Consider the following 17404-nt stretch of genomic DNA (forward strand, 5'->3'; position numbering starts at 1 on the left):
TAAATCATAGGCATCAGTGCCAAGGTCATAACAACTGTTACAATACCAGATATTAAATTAGGAATCTGCTCTGACCATTATGCAAAATACACAAAAAAAGGAAAAATATCTTAAATACCGTCAATCTGAGTTCATCCAACACGCCAGCAAAAGGAAAACGGGAACAAACGATGACTCTCACAAGACTCTCGTTCTTACCTGTTACCTTTGAGGGAATAGCCCCGCCCCCAACTACCAGGTCATACCTGTCACAAAGAGAAAGTAAAACTGTTCTTTTGTGAAGGGCAAACTCGATGAGGGAACATTGCGGGGTGTTTTATTCAGAGCAATTAATTTCTCTGAAAAGTGAAATATATCTCTGTGCGTGTGAAGAGAGTGTATAGATTCCATAGTGTCTGGATTCGATGCCCTCGGAGTGAAGGCAGACAGCAGGTAAGTGAGAGTGATCTGTGGGCTGAAGCGTTCCACAGGTTTCTAACACAGGCCTTTCTTTCAAATGTCTCTTAACTGACAAGATGGCCAGACGAAGAGATAATGAACAGATCATTGAGATTTAGTTATAGAATATTATAAAATACTAAACTGCTGAGGACAAATTTTATATCCAAAGCATATTGTTGAGCTTTTTTACTCTTGGTAAGAATATTTCTCCATGAAGGACTGTCAGAAATGCTACTGTGATCTTCCTCATGGTCAAATAAGGACATTCTGGGCTCCTGAATAGCTCAGGGGTTAAAACAGTTGCTTTGAGCTCAAGTTGAGAGATATGCACTCTGGGTTCAGTCCCAGCTGTGTCATTTGATCAGGGAGTTCAACATGCTATGACTACACTTCCTGCCTGGACATTTTATCTTTGGAAAAATCTGCAGCCATAACCCACAGAGTCAGGTATCTGTTTTGTTTTTTTTTTTTTTGCTTCCTAATCTAACTATCTAAGACATCCTGTTCCCTGTATCAGTATGTGGCTCTTGATATTCAGGTTTTTTTTGTTGTTTTTTTTTTTTTTTTCGAAAAAAAAAAAAACATGGATGGATTTATGTGAATATTTTATGGGTTTTGCGATATCTTTCCTAGAGATGATGTATATACATTTACATTTACATTTATTCATTTAGCAGACGCTTTTATCCGAAGCGACATACAAAAGTGCATATAGTGGGCAAACAGGTGCAGGCGCAAGGGCAAGATGTGTACAGGCCATACAATGCAGATAGTGCTGAAGCTGAGCACAAGGTCAGCGTAGCGAGACAGAACTAATCAGATCTAAGGGTACATATATCGAATACAATGACTGGGACAGTAAAGCACCACTTTATTACCTAGGCAAAACATGCTACAAGTACAAGCCAAGAATCTTAGATCTACAAGGTCGAAGTGGCAAGGGTGTCAGTCTGGGTAGAGTCTGAAGAGGTGTGTCTTCAGTTCACGTCTGAAGGGTTGGATTGAAGGGGATGTTCTTAGGGGGGTGGGGAGTTCATTCCACCATTGGGGGGCGATGACGGAGAAGCGACGTCGTGAGGAGCGTGGGCCTTTACTTCTCATGGTGGGCAGAGCAAGGCGTCCAGATGTAGCAGAGTGAAGTTGTCGAGTGGGTGCGTAGGGTTATAGGGTGGGAGATAAGGGGAGCATGGATCAGATGTAAACCAGTCACCAGGTTTCACACCTGAGAAAGCTGTATAAAGGAGGGTCCTAGCTGTATAACCCTTTGTCTGAGCACACAGAATATGGAGGGGGAATCCCACCATCTCTCTAAAGGGGTGCAGATAGAGAAATGCTGAATCTCAGAAAAATATATTACAAATGTCACCTTCGCTACAGTGTAGACGTACATGTATTTTTATCTTCCAGAGATGAAGTGTGATCGGTCAGAGTATCCGTGCTTAATTCTCCTGCTCCTCCAGCAGACCTCTGTCTCCAGACCAGGTACAGCACATCTTCACCTGCACTCTCACTGACTGCATCTCTGACATCTAATGTGTGTTTCACACAGCTGACACTGTGTCACACACTGTGTGAATCTTGAAGAATCACAAGTCTCAGTCTGTGCTGTTGTTCCAGCTGCAGTCTCAGTCTGTGCTGTTGTTCCAGCTGCAGTCTCAGTCTGTGATGTTGTTCCATCTGCAGTCTCAGTCTGTGCTGTTGTTCTCTCCAGAGATGTTCGAGATTCTTGTTCCTGCTGATCCTGTTGTTGCTGATGCTGGTGAAGATGTTGTTCTGCCCTGTTACCTCAAACCCAGCGTCAGCGCTGAGGACATGAGGGTGGAGTGGTTCAGACCTGACTCTGCAGATGCACAGGTGCATCTTTACGAGGACAGAGAGAATAGAAATGAGAAACAGATCCCGTCTTACAGAGGAAGGACAGCACTGTTCCCAGAAGAGCTGAAGAAAGGCAATGCCTCACTAAGGCTTACAGGAGTACAACGCTCTGATGATGGACAGTATAACTGTTTCATTCAGTCTCCGGTGTGGTACAACAATGCTGTCTTTTCAGTGAGAGTAAGAGGTCAGTAAGAGTTTATTTTTAATCTCACTATATCTGGATTTTCCACCTATTCTAGTTAAAGATCTGTGATCTTTTTAACAACATAAATCATGAAATTGAATTCAAAATGTTAAAATCTATTCATTATTAATCATATAAATTATTATATGTATTATAAATCATATCTCACGATACCTGTATTTTACAAAAGCTTTAAAACAAAGATGATTAAATGATAATTGATGATAAATGTGTGATCTGTGCAGCTGTAGGAACTGAGCCAGTGATCTCCATGGAGGGATACAGAGAAGGGGGGATCGGCCTGCTGTGTGAATCTAAAGGCTGGCATCCTGAGCCTGAACTCATCTGGCTGGACAGTGAGGGACACAGTCTCCCTGCTGGACCTACAGAGACACTCAGAGACAGTACGGACCTCTTCACTGTGAGACGAAGTGTCATTGTACAGGAGGGAGACACTAACAGATTCACCTGTCGAGTTCTACAGCAGTACCTCAGACAGGAGAAGGAGGCAGAGTTTCACATCCATGGTGAGTAACATTATGTACCGACAACTTTAAATAGTCCCACACTTATGGAAGATGTATGTGCAAAGTGTAAACATAATTCCACACTTTTAAAAAATGTCCATGCAGTGTAAATAATCACACACTTACAGAATGCTTTTACATACCCATACAACATTATATACATTGGTAATATATTTAGGCAATATATTTTTTAGCTCAATAAATATGTAAATATATTAATTATTTTCATTTTGGTATATTGCAATGTATTTCTGATTTGTCTTAGGGCAAAGAACATATTTCACTGTAAATTACAATATATTTCATTTCTGGATGGGTAATGACAGAGAGGTGATTGTTGCTATTTTCTCATAGCTCCAGGGTCACAGGTTTGATTCCTGTTTTGTTTACGGTTTGCATGCACCTTCCATGTTCATGAAGGTGATGCGGGTTCAGCTTTAGAAGCGTCACACCAGACCAGGAGCTCTGTAGATAACCTGATCTGTGTTTCATCAGGATGGGCTGTTAGTGAATGTAGAAAATCACAATCCTGCATCTCTATTATGTACAAGTTAGTGGATCTGTTCAAAAGCAATATCTTTGAGAGGTACTCTTAATGACAGGTCTCATAAATGAAGGTCAGGAGCACAGGTAATTCCTATATCCAAGCCTACCCTCCCCAAACCAATACAAACCAGCAAATGATGCAAAAGTACTTACTAACCTCTCCTTCCCATTACATCAACTGTTCCCATATCCCGCCTCCTCCCACATCCCATATCTGCACAACCATCTCATTTTCCTCTCCTCCTACCTGCAGGTCTCCTCCGGGGCAGAATTCAAGTTTCTTCTGCTTCCCATTCATTTAGGGCTGTATCTTACCATTAATCAATGCCCTCATCTCAGTTGTCCTGGAATTTCTTGTCGTCGTGAATCTGTAACATGAATGTGTGCTCATGGACTGTCATCTATGCGCTGTCTGTAACTTTATTGAACTGCTTAAATGTCTGCGCCTCTATGAATGCTGGGAAACATTTGACCTCCATAGTCTTGGGGAAAGAGCCTTTAGATGGAGACTGAATGAAAGTATGATAAATAAATGAATAACTGAATGAATGAATGAACAATATCAATATGACTCCCTGTCTGTTTCAGCCGAGATCTTCCATCGTGCCCATCCCTGGATGGTGGCTTTCGCTGTGTTTTTCACTCTTGCTATTATAGGACTTGCTGTTCTAATCTATCGCCATGTGAAACTGCACAGAAAGAAAGGTGAGACACTGAACCATGTCTGTTACAGGATTATGAAATATTGTCCTGTTTTTAAACATATTATAATCATTTGTATGAGTGTTTGTATAGGTGCTCTGCAGTGGTGCTTTTGTATGCTGGAGATTGTATCCAGCATACATAAGGTTGGGTATGGGCCTAGACTGGGTTTAGTGCCCATTAAACAGGAAATGATTTATGATTATGTTTTTATACTTGGCAACAGAATGTTTTCTTCATGGAGAAAAAAAATTAAATATTGTCTTCTTATTTGCCATTGACAGATAAGTTGTCAGCAGAGAAGGGCAAGCACAAATTGTTTCTCATCTTATTCTGGGTGTAACATGCTGTCATTGTAATGAAAAGTGTAAAGTACACAGTGATTCACCTGTAGGGGGTCTGTAGGGGGAGAGTTTAGGAGGAGAATCAGCTGTTCTCACTTTAATCTGCATTTGTGCACCTGCAGTTTGTGATGTTTATAGACCTTTGTGTGTGAATTTCTCTGTTGTCACTGTTGTCTTTCTATTAATTAACAAAAGATATTGTTTTCATATGAAATAAAAAATTAACTTGAGTATCCTCCTCCTTTTTGTCACTGACAGCTGAGGTTTCTGCAGAGAAGGTTAAGCATGAATATATTTTTAAAATATCCAGTTTGACTAGACAGTAGTTTTTCTGTGGGAAGCAGGTGCTGATGTTCTTTTCATCAGAAATAAGCCCTGTAAATATCAGAGTGACCGGTAAGTGCTGATCAGGGATGCAACAGAACCATAGAAAAGGTTAAAGCACATTGTGACTCAGCTGCAGAAGGTTTGCAAGGGGAGAGTTTATGAGGAGAATCAGCTGTTCTCACTTTAATCTTCATTTCTACACCTACAGATAAGCTTTCTAAACTGCTGGGTAAGTAATATTAATACTAATACTAATACTAATAATATTTTCATCTTTTGTCATTGATGGATGCGTTATCTGCGGAGATTAGGCATGAGTTGACATTATTGTGGGAGTAAGTTGTCTTCAGTTTAAAGAAAAGTTTAAAGCACCTGTAGCGAGGATTTGTGATGATAATCAGCTGTTGTCATTTTAATCTGCATTTGTACACCTGCAGGTCTACTTTCGCCACTGGGTAAGTAGTGTGTGTGTGTTTGTGTGTCTGTCTGTCTGTATGTTTGTATGAAATGTGTAACTTACAGTCTGTTGTGCTGACAGACCTTTGTGTGTGAATTTCTCTGTTGTCACTGTAGTTTTCTGAAAATACCACAGTAGTTAGTCACACAGCACATTACTCACCCATTACACATGATCAGTGCTGCAGAATCTCCACACGACACAGCATCACAGCACACAGGACAACACAGCAGGGGATTGGCAGCATTTAAATACCCCTCCTCTGTACTATACACAAACAGGAGACACGTGTTCTTTATAAGACTAAGTGCTGTCTTCTTCAGAAACTTCTGGACTGAGGTGAAAACCGGGAAGTGCTTTTTCAGGAATTACTACTAGGGATATTGAATGTTTCACATATTTCATAGGATAGAGCAGTAAGCTTTAATGCGTTATTAGTCACTGACAGATGAGGTGTCTGCAACGAGGGTAAGCATGAGTTATTTCCAAGATTGTTGGTGTAATCTGAATTTGTTTGTCTGTCAACCATGTCCTCAGTTTATTATTATTATAACTATTATTTCTGTGTTGTTGTTATTTAAAACAGAATTTGCAAATACAAACAGATCACAGGATTATACAGAATTGTACAGAAAAAAGTAAGATGCAAAGAAAATTAAATACAAAGTTCAATTTAAAAAGAACACATACAATGTAAATGAAGGTCTTCATTTAATAATGTTCTTAGATATGAGAAATATTAGATACACAGTAAATTAATCTGCATCAGTAATTCCTAGCTGTGAGGGTTGCTATTTTATTAAGGACACTGGGAGCTAAAGTGTTTTGAAGAAACCCAGGTGAGCATGGTTCTATTTAATTTTTTTTTTTTTACTTTTTTAAAACTGTACAGAAGAATTTTGGCATGGAGAGTCTCCACAAAACACTATGAACAATATGAGTGTTATTAGAGCCAAGGTCTAATAAAAAATAAACCAGTCACAGGCCTTTAGTTTGCCTTGTGGAGCCACCTGGATCAAGCACTTTCCGATATTTAAGGATTCACCAACTCATTTGGTGTAAATAAGAGTGGACATGAATAAATGTTAGTAATGAATGAATAGTATTTTAGACTAACTTTGAGGAAAGGTTTTACAGAGAACATCAGTAGCTGTAAAAGAATAGCTGTGTGGAGTAGTGGTTAGAGCACTGGACTCTGGACCTTAGGGTAATAGGACTGTACTCCTGTGTAAAGTACTTTACCTTAGGTTTTCCCCGTAACTCACAAAGATGCACATGTGATCTAATCTTCTGTTTGTCTATTTGCAGAGCTGGAAAGGGTTCATGGATATGCAGGTAAGTGTCTGTTTCCCTGGAGAAGTCTGTGAGCCAGCATAAAATGATTTACCTTAAACAAATAAAAACAAACACTCACTAAGACACATGCATGTAATATAACCTTCTGTTTGTCTGTTTGCAGAGTTTGAGAGCATTCGTAGACATGCAGGTGAGTGTTTCCTTCCAGCTCAGAGGGCTCTGTGTGACGCTTTTCCCCTGGAGGGGAGCGGGGTCTGGTGAGCTGGTTATGGTCTTCACAATCTCAAATACTGTAGGAGTCAGAATCATTCAAATTATTGTGTGGCAGCAGTCAAACCTGCCAAACCATTGGGTTTCAGCAGTCAAACCTAGCAGTGCAGAGGACAGCTATCTGTATCAGTGGTTTTGGCATATCAGTTCAAATAGACAAAGGCAAACAAAACAGTGAAAAAGTTCTCAGAGGAGTCTATGTGTGTTTACACAAATAACAGATACATAACATTTCAATCACATAAGTATGAACTGGTGCAACACAGTGATACCAGGGGAATCAAATCAGACTCAAATAATCAATTAAATCAAGTAGACTGCACAGACTAGGATAGGTGAATAGGATAGATTGAATCATGCTCAGATCTGGGTGAACACAAGTTGACACTGTTTCATCATACGTCACCTTTGGTGTTGACAGCATAATCCCTACCAGACTATCTCCCCACCATCACTATCTTCCCACAGAATTTGCTCAGTACTGTGTGAGCGAAGACCTTAAAACATACTTAATTTGAGGAAAATAATTTTTCATATTGGTTCTGAAAAAAGAGAAAAGTCAGGTTAATAAAATTGTGAAACTGGCTAGCAGGGATATGAAAACAATATAAAATCAATTTAGAAAACTCATTTAAGCAGGGAAACTACAGGGCAACCTGACAAGGAATTAAACACATGACAGCAGTAAGGCAGCATCCTATCAGAGACAGGTGCACAGAGAGGGGGTCAGTGACAGCTCTCTGCTTAATGAACTGCATGTGTTTTGTACACAGTCTGATCATGAAGTTCATGCAGAGACTCATACCCTCTGCCACTCTCTCTACAAACTGTGTATGAATGCACTGAAGTTCCTCAAATCTACCCCTAAAACAAAGCTGCCTGTCCAGATGGTATAAGTGCCAGAACCTTAAAATACTGTGCTGACCAGCTCAGCGAACCACTTCTGCAGTTCTTCCAGTCTTCACTAGACCAGGGCACAGTCCCACAGCAGTGAAAGACCTCTATGATTATCCCTAAAAAGGAGACTCCCCTACACCCTAAATGACCACAGGCCTGTAGTACTTACATCACGTGGGATGAAGGTCCTCGAGAGGACGATGAAATCACACATCACATCTGTGACAGACGCCCTTTTGGATCTTCTCCAGTTTGCATAGTGCGCAAAGAAATTTATTCCTACTAGACACTGTTCATGGACACCATAGTCAGGCATTCGCCAGACTTTTCAAATTTTCCTGTACATATAACAAAATGCTACCCTCCATCCTGGCTGAACTTGCTTCTCAATTATAAATGATTTTTTGTCCTAAATCCTCTGTTCTCCTCCACAGTGGATGTGACTCTGGACCCTGACACAGCACATCCCAGTCTCATCCTGTCTCAGGATGGGAAACAAGTGAGACATGGAGACACACGGCATGATCTCCCTGATAACCCAAAGAGGTTTAATCCTGAACTAAATATCCTGGGAAAGGAGGGTTTCTCCTCACGCAGATTTTACTATGAAGTTCAGGTTGGGGAGAAGACTGATTGGGATTTAGGAGTGGCCAAAGAGTCCATCAACAGGAAGGGGACAATTATGGTGAGCCCTGAGAATGGATACTGGGCTGTGGGACTGAGGTATGGGAATAAGTACTGGGCCCTGACTGATCCCCCTGTCTCCCTCCCTCTGAGAGAGAATCCCAGGACAGTGGGGGTGTATGTGGATTATGAGGGGGGTGTTACGGCCAGACTCCTACCAAAGGTGACTACAGGCAGTCACAGGGCAGTTGGCAGGACAAATACTCCGCACATAATAATATAACAATCCCGGCTACTCACTCTTCCGAGTTTGGTCCAGCCGGGCAGAAGACGCAGCGGCGAGTGCTTCGTAGTTGAACGGGTTGAACAGTATTTATACAGAATGGAGAACAGATGGTTGGAGAGATAACAGTGCACTGGAGTTTTAGAAAGAGTGGTTTTAGAGAGAGGGAAGAAAGTAATGTGGAGTAAAGAAAAGTATGGAGATCTGGAGATCGGTGCGCAAAAGAATGAAATAAAACGGTGGGGACCGGCCAGTCTGCAATAGACCGTCGGACCGGCTCCACCGTCCTATCCAAAACAACCAAAACAAAACTAGAAAATAAACTCGACAAAAAATGCACCACCGTCTTACGAACTTTACACATAAAGCGGCTCTTAAACACAAAGTGAGACAACACTAAATTCGCACAATATAGTACGCTGGTACTCACTCAAATTCCGTCCGACTGTGCTTGCCGCCATAGACATTTAAATTACCCAAGGTGCACAAGTTCGTGCACCCGTGACCCTGACGTCATGTGACCCCTAAACCTTACTCCCGTGCACCCTTTTCCTGACGTCATGTGGCATACCCGTAACACCACCCCCCTTAAGACAATAAATAAATAAGAAAACAAATTTCCAAACTCAAGCTTAGTTATTTATTGTCATATCTAAAATTTGTCTACATGTGGCAACGTGACAGGGTATCAGCAATAATATTGTCCTTACCCCGAATGTGCCTAATCTCCAGGTTATAATCCTGGAGGAACAAACTCCAACGCATCAACCTTTGATTTTTATTTTTCATGCGTTGTAAAAACACTAGAGGGTTATGGTCTGTAAAAACAACCACTGGATGCACAGTAGCACCTACATACCCCTCAAAATGCTGTATTGCTTTGACCAGAGCAAGAGTCTCCTTTTCAATAGTGGAATAGTTCCTCTGGTGCTTGTCAAACTTTTTTGAAAAATAACAAACAGGATGGTCAATTCCTAACTCATCCTCTTGCAATAAGACAGCACCAGCACCAGCATCACTAGCATCTACAGCGAGCTTAAAGGCCTTCTCAAAACGAGGTGCTGAGAGCACAGGAGAGCTACTCAGGATCGCCTTGACCCTTTCAAAAGCCTCCTGGCACCCCTGAGTCCATACAAAACTGACCTTGGCACTCAGCAAATCTGTCAAGGGGGCCACCACAGATGAAAAGTTACAGCAGAAACCCCTATAATACCCAACCATGCCAAGGAATCTCATTAATTCTTTCCTGGTTTTAGGTACAGGGAACTGATCAATGGCCTCTACCTTGGCTCTTACTGGGCGGACCTTACCTTGGCCCACCTCCTTACCAAGATAGGTGACGGTAGCCTTTCCAAATTCACATTTCGCCAAGTTCACTGTAAGATTGGCCTGCACCAATCTCTCAAATAAAGCCTTCATTCGCTCAACATGTTCTTTCCACGTAGAACTACACACTACAACGTCATCCAGGTATGCAGAACACCCCTCCAGCCCACACAAAACCTGATTTATCAGTCGCTGGAATGTTGCTGGGGCATTTCGCATCCCAAAGGCCATAACTGTATATTGGTATAGCCCCTCATAGGTGACAAATGCAGAGATCTCCTTTGCCCTATCCGTTAGGGGAACTTGCCAGTAGCCTTTAAGGAGATCCAATTTGCTAACATATTTAGCCGGGCCAACCTGGTCAATGCAGTCATCCAACCTGGGTAGAGGATAACAATCTGCTTTGGTCACCGCATTCACCTGCCGATAGTCTGTGCAGAACCTATAAGTTCCATCTGGCTTGGGAACCAACAAACATGGAGAGCTCCAGCTACTGTGACTGGGTTCCACAATACCATGTTCAAGCATATAAGACAATTCGTTCCTAAGATTTTTCCCTTTTTCTGGGCCCACTCTATATGGATGTTGTTTTTTAGGAACGGCACCCTCAACATCAATGTCATGGAACATAAGTGTGGTTCTGCTGGGGACATCAGAAAACAGCACGCGGTATGAACAAATCAAATTTGCTAACTCCACGCGTTCTCGTCGTCCTAAATGTCTTAATTGTGTGTCCAAGTCACTTAAATATTCTGAATTTCGTAACCGACCCTCCGGTCCTCCCTGAACCACCGGGGCAGGCTCTTGCTCCTCCATGCCACCATCCATCACTACAGAGGATATAGCGACAGTCTTTACAGCAGGACATTTTTCTTGTTCATTCTCAGCTCTCTGACAGTAAGCTTTCAACATGTTTACATGGCACAGCCTACTCTTCTTTCTCCTATCAGGAGTGGCAATCAGGTAATCAACAGACCCAATCCTTTTCTCAACCCGGTACGGACCTTGGTAGTGAGCCTGCAGGGGAGAGCCTTGAACAGGAAGCAAAACCAGCACCTGATCCCCTGGACTGAAAGTTCTCAACCGAGCCTTACGGTCATACCAAGTCTTCATTCTTTTTTGGGTCAACTCCAAGTTTGACCGTGCCATCTCACAGGCCTTAGTAAGCCTAAACCGAAATTTGCTTACATAGTCCAGCAAATTAGCAGGGGTATCGTCAGATAACCACTTCTCTTTAAGAAGTTTCAACGGCCCACGCACAGTGTGACCAAACACCAACTCCGCTGGGCTGAAACCTAAGGACTCCTGTACCACCTCCCTTACTGCAAACATCAAGAAAGGAATGCCCTCATCCCAGTCCTTCTCAAACCCACAGCAGTAAGTTCTTAGCATTGACTTCAGGGTCTGGTGAAACCGTTCCAGAGCCCCTTGGGACTCCGGGTGATATGCACTGGAAGTAATTTGTTGGATGCCAAGTTGCTGCATCACCTGTTTAAAAATTCCAGACATAAAATTGGACCCCTGGTCTGACTGAATGGACTTAGGAAGACCAAAAACAGAAAAAAATTTTAGTAGGGCTTTCACCACCACTTGAGCAGTAATCTTTCTTAAGGGGACAACCTCAGGGAACCTGGTTGACGCACACATTATGGTGAGCAGATACTGATTACCACTGCTAGTTCTGGGCAAAGGACCAACACAGTCCACAATAACTCTGCTGAAGGGTTCCTCAAAAGCAGGAATGGGCTGCAAAGGGGCTACGTCTACCCTCTGATTTGGCTTGCCACTAACTTGACAAATATGACAAGATCGGCAGTATGACACCACATCTCTTTTCAAGCCAGGCCAAAAGAAGTGCCTCAAAACCCGATCATACGTCTTCGTAACCCCTAGGTGACCTGCCATTGTACCATCATGAGCTAGACTCAGGATTTGTTTGCGGTACAATAGTGGAACCACAACTTGTTCCACAATGTTCCACTCCTCAGAAACTGGAACATCTGGTGGCCTCCATTTTCTCATCAACACCGCATCCCTCAAAAAATAACACACAGGAACCTTCTCAGCTTCCATTTCTGTCAGGGCTTTTTCATAGAGGGGTGCCAGATCTGCATCCCTCTTCTGCAGGCTAATTAACTCCTCTCGCGCTACACAGTTTGTACCCAACCCCTCCGTAGCCCAAGCGAAGCCACTCTCACTCTGCTCACAATCCACATCTTGGGGACAAACCAGCTGAGGGGGTGATTCTACTGGGGCAAGTCCATCCATGCTACCCAGAAATGTTTCCCCAAGGTCAACATCATCCAAATCATGAACAGACCCATTTCTTTTATCACCTGTAGGGGCACCAAACCTCTTAGACATTGCCCGCGTTACTGCACAAGTGGGAAAAATTTCAGGGTATTTTTCCACTACTTTTTCAGGGACTTCCCTATGTACTGGTTCCCTTGAAACCCTGGGGTTTGCTAAAACTTTACCCCCAGCCAAATCATTTCCTAAAATGAAGGACACTCCTGGTACTGGAAGGTTGGAACGTACCCCAACTTCAACGCGTCCGGACACCAACTCTGATTTGAGCTCAATGACATGCAAAGGAACTTCCACAAAACACATGTCAAAACCCTGGACCAGTACACTAGTGCCTGTCATGGTCTGCTCACCCAGGGGCAAAATCCCCTCTAAAATGAAAGACTGGGCCGCACCAGTGTCTCTTAATATTTTAACTGGGCACCAAACAGCCTCCCCTCCACCAGCCAAAGAGACAAAACCTTCTGTAAGAAAAGGCTCATATTCCCCCAGAACCCGACTCTTCTTAAAGGAAGCTAGCTCTGTCGAAACCACCGTCTCAACTACAGGTGCTTGGGAATTTATAAGAGCAACCCCTTTTGAGGACTGATTCTTTTTCTGAAGGATCCAGCAGTCAGCCATTTTGTGGCCTTTCTTCTTACAGTAAAAACAGACAAGCTTCTGCTTTGTCCCCAAGCCCTTCTCTCCTGCTACTGACGCAGCCTCAGCTGGTCTCTTGTCAGTGGCGTTTGAGACCGTTACAGGCCTCTCCTGGCTAGGTGAACTTTTAAGTCCACCTTTGGCCTCAAATTTTAACTCTCGGGAGGACTGTCTAAAACCCCCTTTGTGAGTAAGGACATATTCATCAGCTAAAACTGCAGCATGACTCACCTCCAGCACCTTTTGCTCATTTAAATGTGTGGCAAGATCCTCAGGAAGGCATCTTTTAAATTCTTCCATTAACAACATTTCTCTGAGTTTCTTAAAATCTGCCTGAATGTCCTGAGAATCGCACCATCTATCAAAGAGAGTTTCTTTCTCCCTAGCAAACTCCACAAATGTTTGGCCCTCCAGTCTGCTATAGTTTCTAAATTTCTGCCTATATGCTTCAGGCACGAGCTGATATGTTCTTAAAATGGCTGCTTTCACCTCATCATATTTCAAGCTCTGCTCAGCAGGTAAGGCAGAATATGCACGCTGGGCTTTCCCAGTAAGCACACACTGTAGCAATAGAGCCCAAACATCCTTTGGCCACTTCAAGCTGGTAGCCACCTTCTCAAAGTGCTGAAAATATTTATCCACCTCCTTTTCATCAAAAGGAGGAACCATTCTGACGTGCCTACTCACATCAAACCCAGTGGACGGGGATTCGTGCGCTCTCACGCCTAATTCCAGCTCTCGCATACGCAAAGTCATTTCCATCTCCATTTTCTTACTTTGCAACTCCTTCTCATGCTCCAGTTTTAGTTTCTCCTGTTCCAAACGGAGTATCTCTAGTTCTTTCTCCCTCTGTTCCCTCTTTTCATTAAACTGGAGTTCAATTTCCTTTTCAGCTAACGCAACCTTTTTTAGCTCCAACTGTAATCTCAGTTGCTCAATAGCTATAGGTTCCTCAGATTTTACAACGTCAGCCGGTAATATCTCCCGTTCCACCAACACCTGTGCAATGCTAGATTTGATTTCCTTTTTGGTCTTAGCACGGTTTATTTTGATTTTATAAAACTCCGCAATCTCGAACAAGTTCGCTTTTGAACAACTATCGAACACCTCGATTGTCGGATTAGCAACAAACTCGCCAAGTTCGAAAACCATTTTCGTTCCTGCACGCACAATTTCGAAACAGAAAAAAAAGTAACAGATTTCAGAAAGAAATGCAGGCGACACCCCAACAATACTGAGATCCGGCCCCAACTGTCAATGTCAGCACCCGTCAACAATCAAAACCCGCAATACAAAATTAATGCCGCACACTCGACATTGAGTCGCACCAAAACGCGACTGAAACAGAACAAATCCTGGACGAGCCCCCAAATTATGTTACGGCCAGACTCCTACCAAAGGTGACTACAGGCAGTCACAGGGCAGTTGGCAGGACAAATACTCCGCACATAATAATATAACAATCCCGGCTACTCACTCTTCCGAGTTTGGTCCAGCCGGGCAGAAGACGCAGCGGCGAGTGCTTCGTAGTTGAACGGGTTGAACAGTATTTATACAGAATGGAGAACAGATGGTTGGAGAGATAACAGTGCACTGGAGTTTTAGAAAGAGTGGTTTTAGAGAGAGGGAAGAAAGTAATGTGGAGTAAAGAAAAGTATGGAGATCTGGAGATCGGTGCGCAAAAGAATGAAATAAAACGGTGGGGACCGGCCAGTCTGCAATAGACCGTCGGACCGGCTCCACCGTCCTATCCAAAACAACCAAAACAAAACTAGAAAATAAACTCGACAAAAAATGCACCACCGTCTTACGAACTTTACACATAAAGCGGCTCTTAAACACAAAGTGAGACAACACTAAATTCGCACAATATAGTACGCTGGTACTCACTCAAATTCCGTCCGACTGTGCTTGCCGCCATAGACATTTAAATTACCCAAGGTGCACAAGTTCGTGCACCCGTGACCCTGACGTCATGTGACCCCTAAACCTTACTCCCGTGCACCCTTTTCCTGACGTCATGTGGCATACCCGTAACAGGGGTCAGGTCACCTTTTACAATGTGGAGGCCAGGACTCTTGTCTACTCCTTCACTGGCTACACCTTCACTGAGAAACTCTATCCATTATTCAAACCTGGTTTTTATTATGGTAAAAACTCAGCCTCACTGATCATCTCACCTCTCAGTCAAAAACACGAATAATTGTGTGTGAAATAAAATGATATTATTGTGTTAAATATTATAAGTATGAGGTTTAGTAAAATGTGGACATTGTTATTTTAATATACCAGGAAGTACAAAATGATAATTAAATATATGCAAATGATAACTAATGGATGTGAATGAGCTGAGAGATTAGTTACTACTACTACTACTAAAAAACATAAAAGTTCTGGAAAAGTTGTTTTCTCTTGGCTGATTGTGAAGCCTTCTGTCTCATACCATTCAGTAACAAACAGTCAAAAGGCCAGCCAGTTGCTTCCTGATTGAATACCAGGCTTCTGTGTCTTTCTCTGGCTCTTCCTGTGTATGCTGTATTTTACCAATAACATTGTGCACTACAGTTATATGGCTAACAATTCTGATTAATTACCATTTAATTATCACACTATCTGTTCATGCATACTTTTATTTTGACACAGGTTGATTTGTCCTAAAGGTGATATTTGTAAAGCTGAACATGTTGTAATATGTCAAAAACAGTATCACACTCGGCTTTGACTTTCATAATAAAATGGCTTTTCTCAGTACAATGCATTCCAACATTTTGATTAATGTAACTGTAGACAACCATCTTTCATGTATCTCAAAATTCTGAGTGGTCCTCTCATGAAAATGATTGCTCACACCTGTCCACTAAGCCAGGCCATGTCATCAACGTGCGCCTCCTCACACTCTGCCTCAGTAGATGGGTACATTCAGTGAGTTTCATACAAATGCTAGCAGCTTGTGGGCTGTGCATATATTTGACAAAAAAGGGGAAAAATAGTTATCTGCTTAAATTAATGTTTCCCCATAGATGGATCAACAGAGAATTCAAGCTATTCAGAGGCCAGCTCATATTGTGTATCATAGCTACCATCACCTGTACTCCTTAGGGTTTCTTGGCAACTCTTTCCAAAGGCCTCCAGCTTAAGACACTGAAACATGTCCCTGCTTCTGCTGTGACACATGCATAAATGGGAAATTGCCTTTTTATCTTTCTATACCTGCAATAACGATCTCACTCTATACAGCACATTATCAAATTTAGGAGATTGCCGTCTAAACAGCCACCTATAAGCATAAGAATACTCATAGTATTCATTTAATTCAGAGGTCAGGACATAAATTACTTTACTTTATTGGTCTCCAGACGCTCTTTTCCAAAGCAACAGGCATCAGTTACAGGTTTTTATAACGTTATCCATTTATATAGCTGTGCCCCTGTGGGGAATCAAGCTGGCAACCTTGTGGTTATGAATCCTACCCCTTAACCACTATGCTACACTGCTGTCCCAGGGTGTAGCAATAGGTCATTTCAGTCCTTCTAGATGTTTGGGACTTAAAGATGAGTTTATTTATTAAAATTATTTGTGGACAAAATCACGAGTTATGGGGTAAAAGACCATGTATAGCACGGTTTGGTGAGAGAAGCTGAGCTTTTTATTCTGATCACTTAGTGGGTTGTAGTTTGTCTGCAAGGGCTGTGAACTGTGTGGGTTGCTTACACACTCCAGTTAGTCTTTTTCCAACTGTGGACAGCTAGCCAGCAAGCGCCTGTGCTTTTGTACATCCAACTTTCTGTGTTTGCATTCGATTTCAGCCCAAGCGCAATATGCAGAATATTGCAGAAGATGGGCTTTTTTACAGTTCACTTAAACTGGTAAATCTTAACATAGTGTGCAGTGACACTTAAACAGAGTCTGACATGACATGATGCAGACGTACAGTACAAAACTATCAATATTTATTTTAAAATAATATCTTGAAGCATAGAGGATCACCAAAGAGAAGTTTCCAAGTTAACTAAACTGGGTCTCCACCTTCCTCTCCCAGTGCCCTTCAGTGGTTCTCTTCTGATAAGACCCAACTTCAGCACACTAAAGGCTAACGGCATCACACAATCCGGCCGAGGGCACACAGGCAAATACAAGGGAACACCTCTTAGCCAGCCCACAAGAGAAGGTGTCTTGGAGAAATGGTCTAACGGGTCAGAAATCTCTCTGTCAATTTGATAAGCTGGGTAGAAAGTATGGATTGCTGCTAGATTATTAACTACTATGTGTGAGCTTGTCTGAAGGTGAATGTCAATAAGGAAGTGATGACATCAGCTGAGTGAAGCTTATTTCTTGTTGTCTTGCATTGCAATTCAC

At 42.4% G+C, this 17404-nt stretch overlaps 1 protein-coding gene across 1 annotated transcript; it reads left to right on the plus strand.

Moving 5' to 3' along the window:
* Positions 1-288: 288 nt before the first annotated feature.
* On the plus strand, positions 289-15251 carry LOC118793549 (butyrophilin subfamily 1 member A1-like). Its single transcript, XM_036551773.1, has 11 exons — positions 289-432; positions 1849-1923; positions 2153-2503; positions 2749-3030; positions 4165-4281; positions 5158-5178; positions 5387-5404; positions 6715-6741; positions 6866-6892; positions 8304-8690; positions 15091-15251. The coding sequence occupies exons 2-11, from the start codon at positions 1851-1853 to the stop codon at positions 15249-15251; spliced, it is 1464 nt and encodes a 487-aa protein (XP_036407666.1). The 5' UTR covers positions 289-432; positions 1849-1850.
* Positions 15252-17404: the final 2153 nt, after the last annotated feature.

This window comes from Megalops cyprinoides, chromosome 18 (genome assembly GCF_013368585.1).
Source record: "Megalops cyprinoides isolate fMegCyp1 chromosome 18, fMegCyp1.pri, whole genome shotgun sequence".
Taxonomy (NCBI): Eukaryota; Metazoa; Chordata; class Actinopteri; order Elopiformes; family Megalopidae; genus Megalops; species Megalops cyprinoides.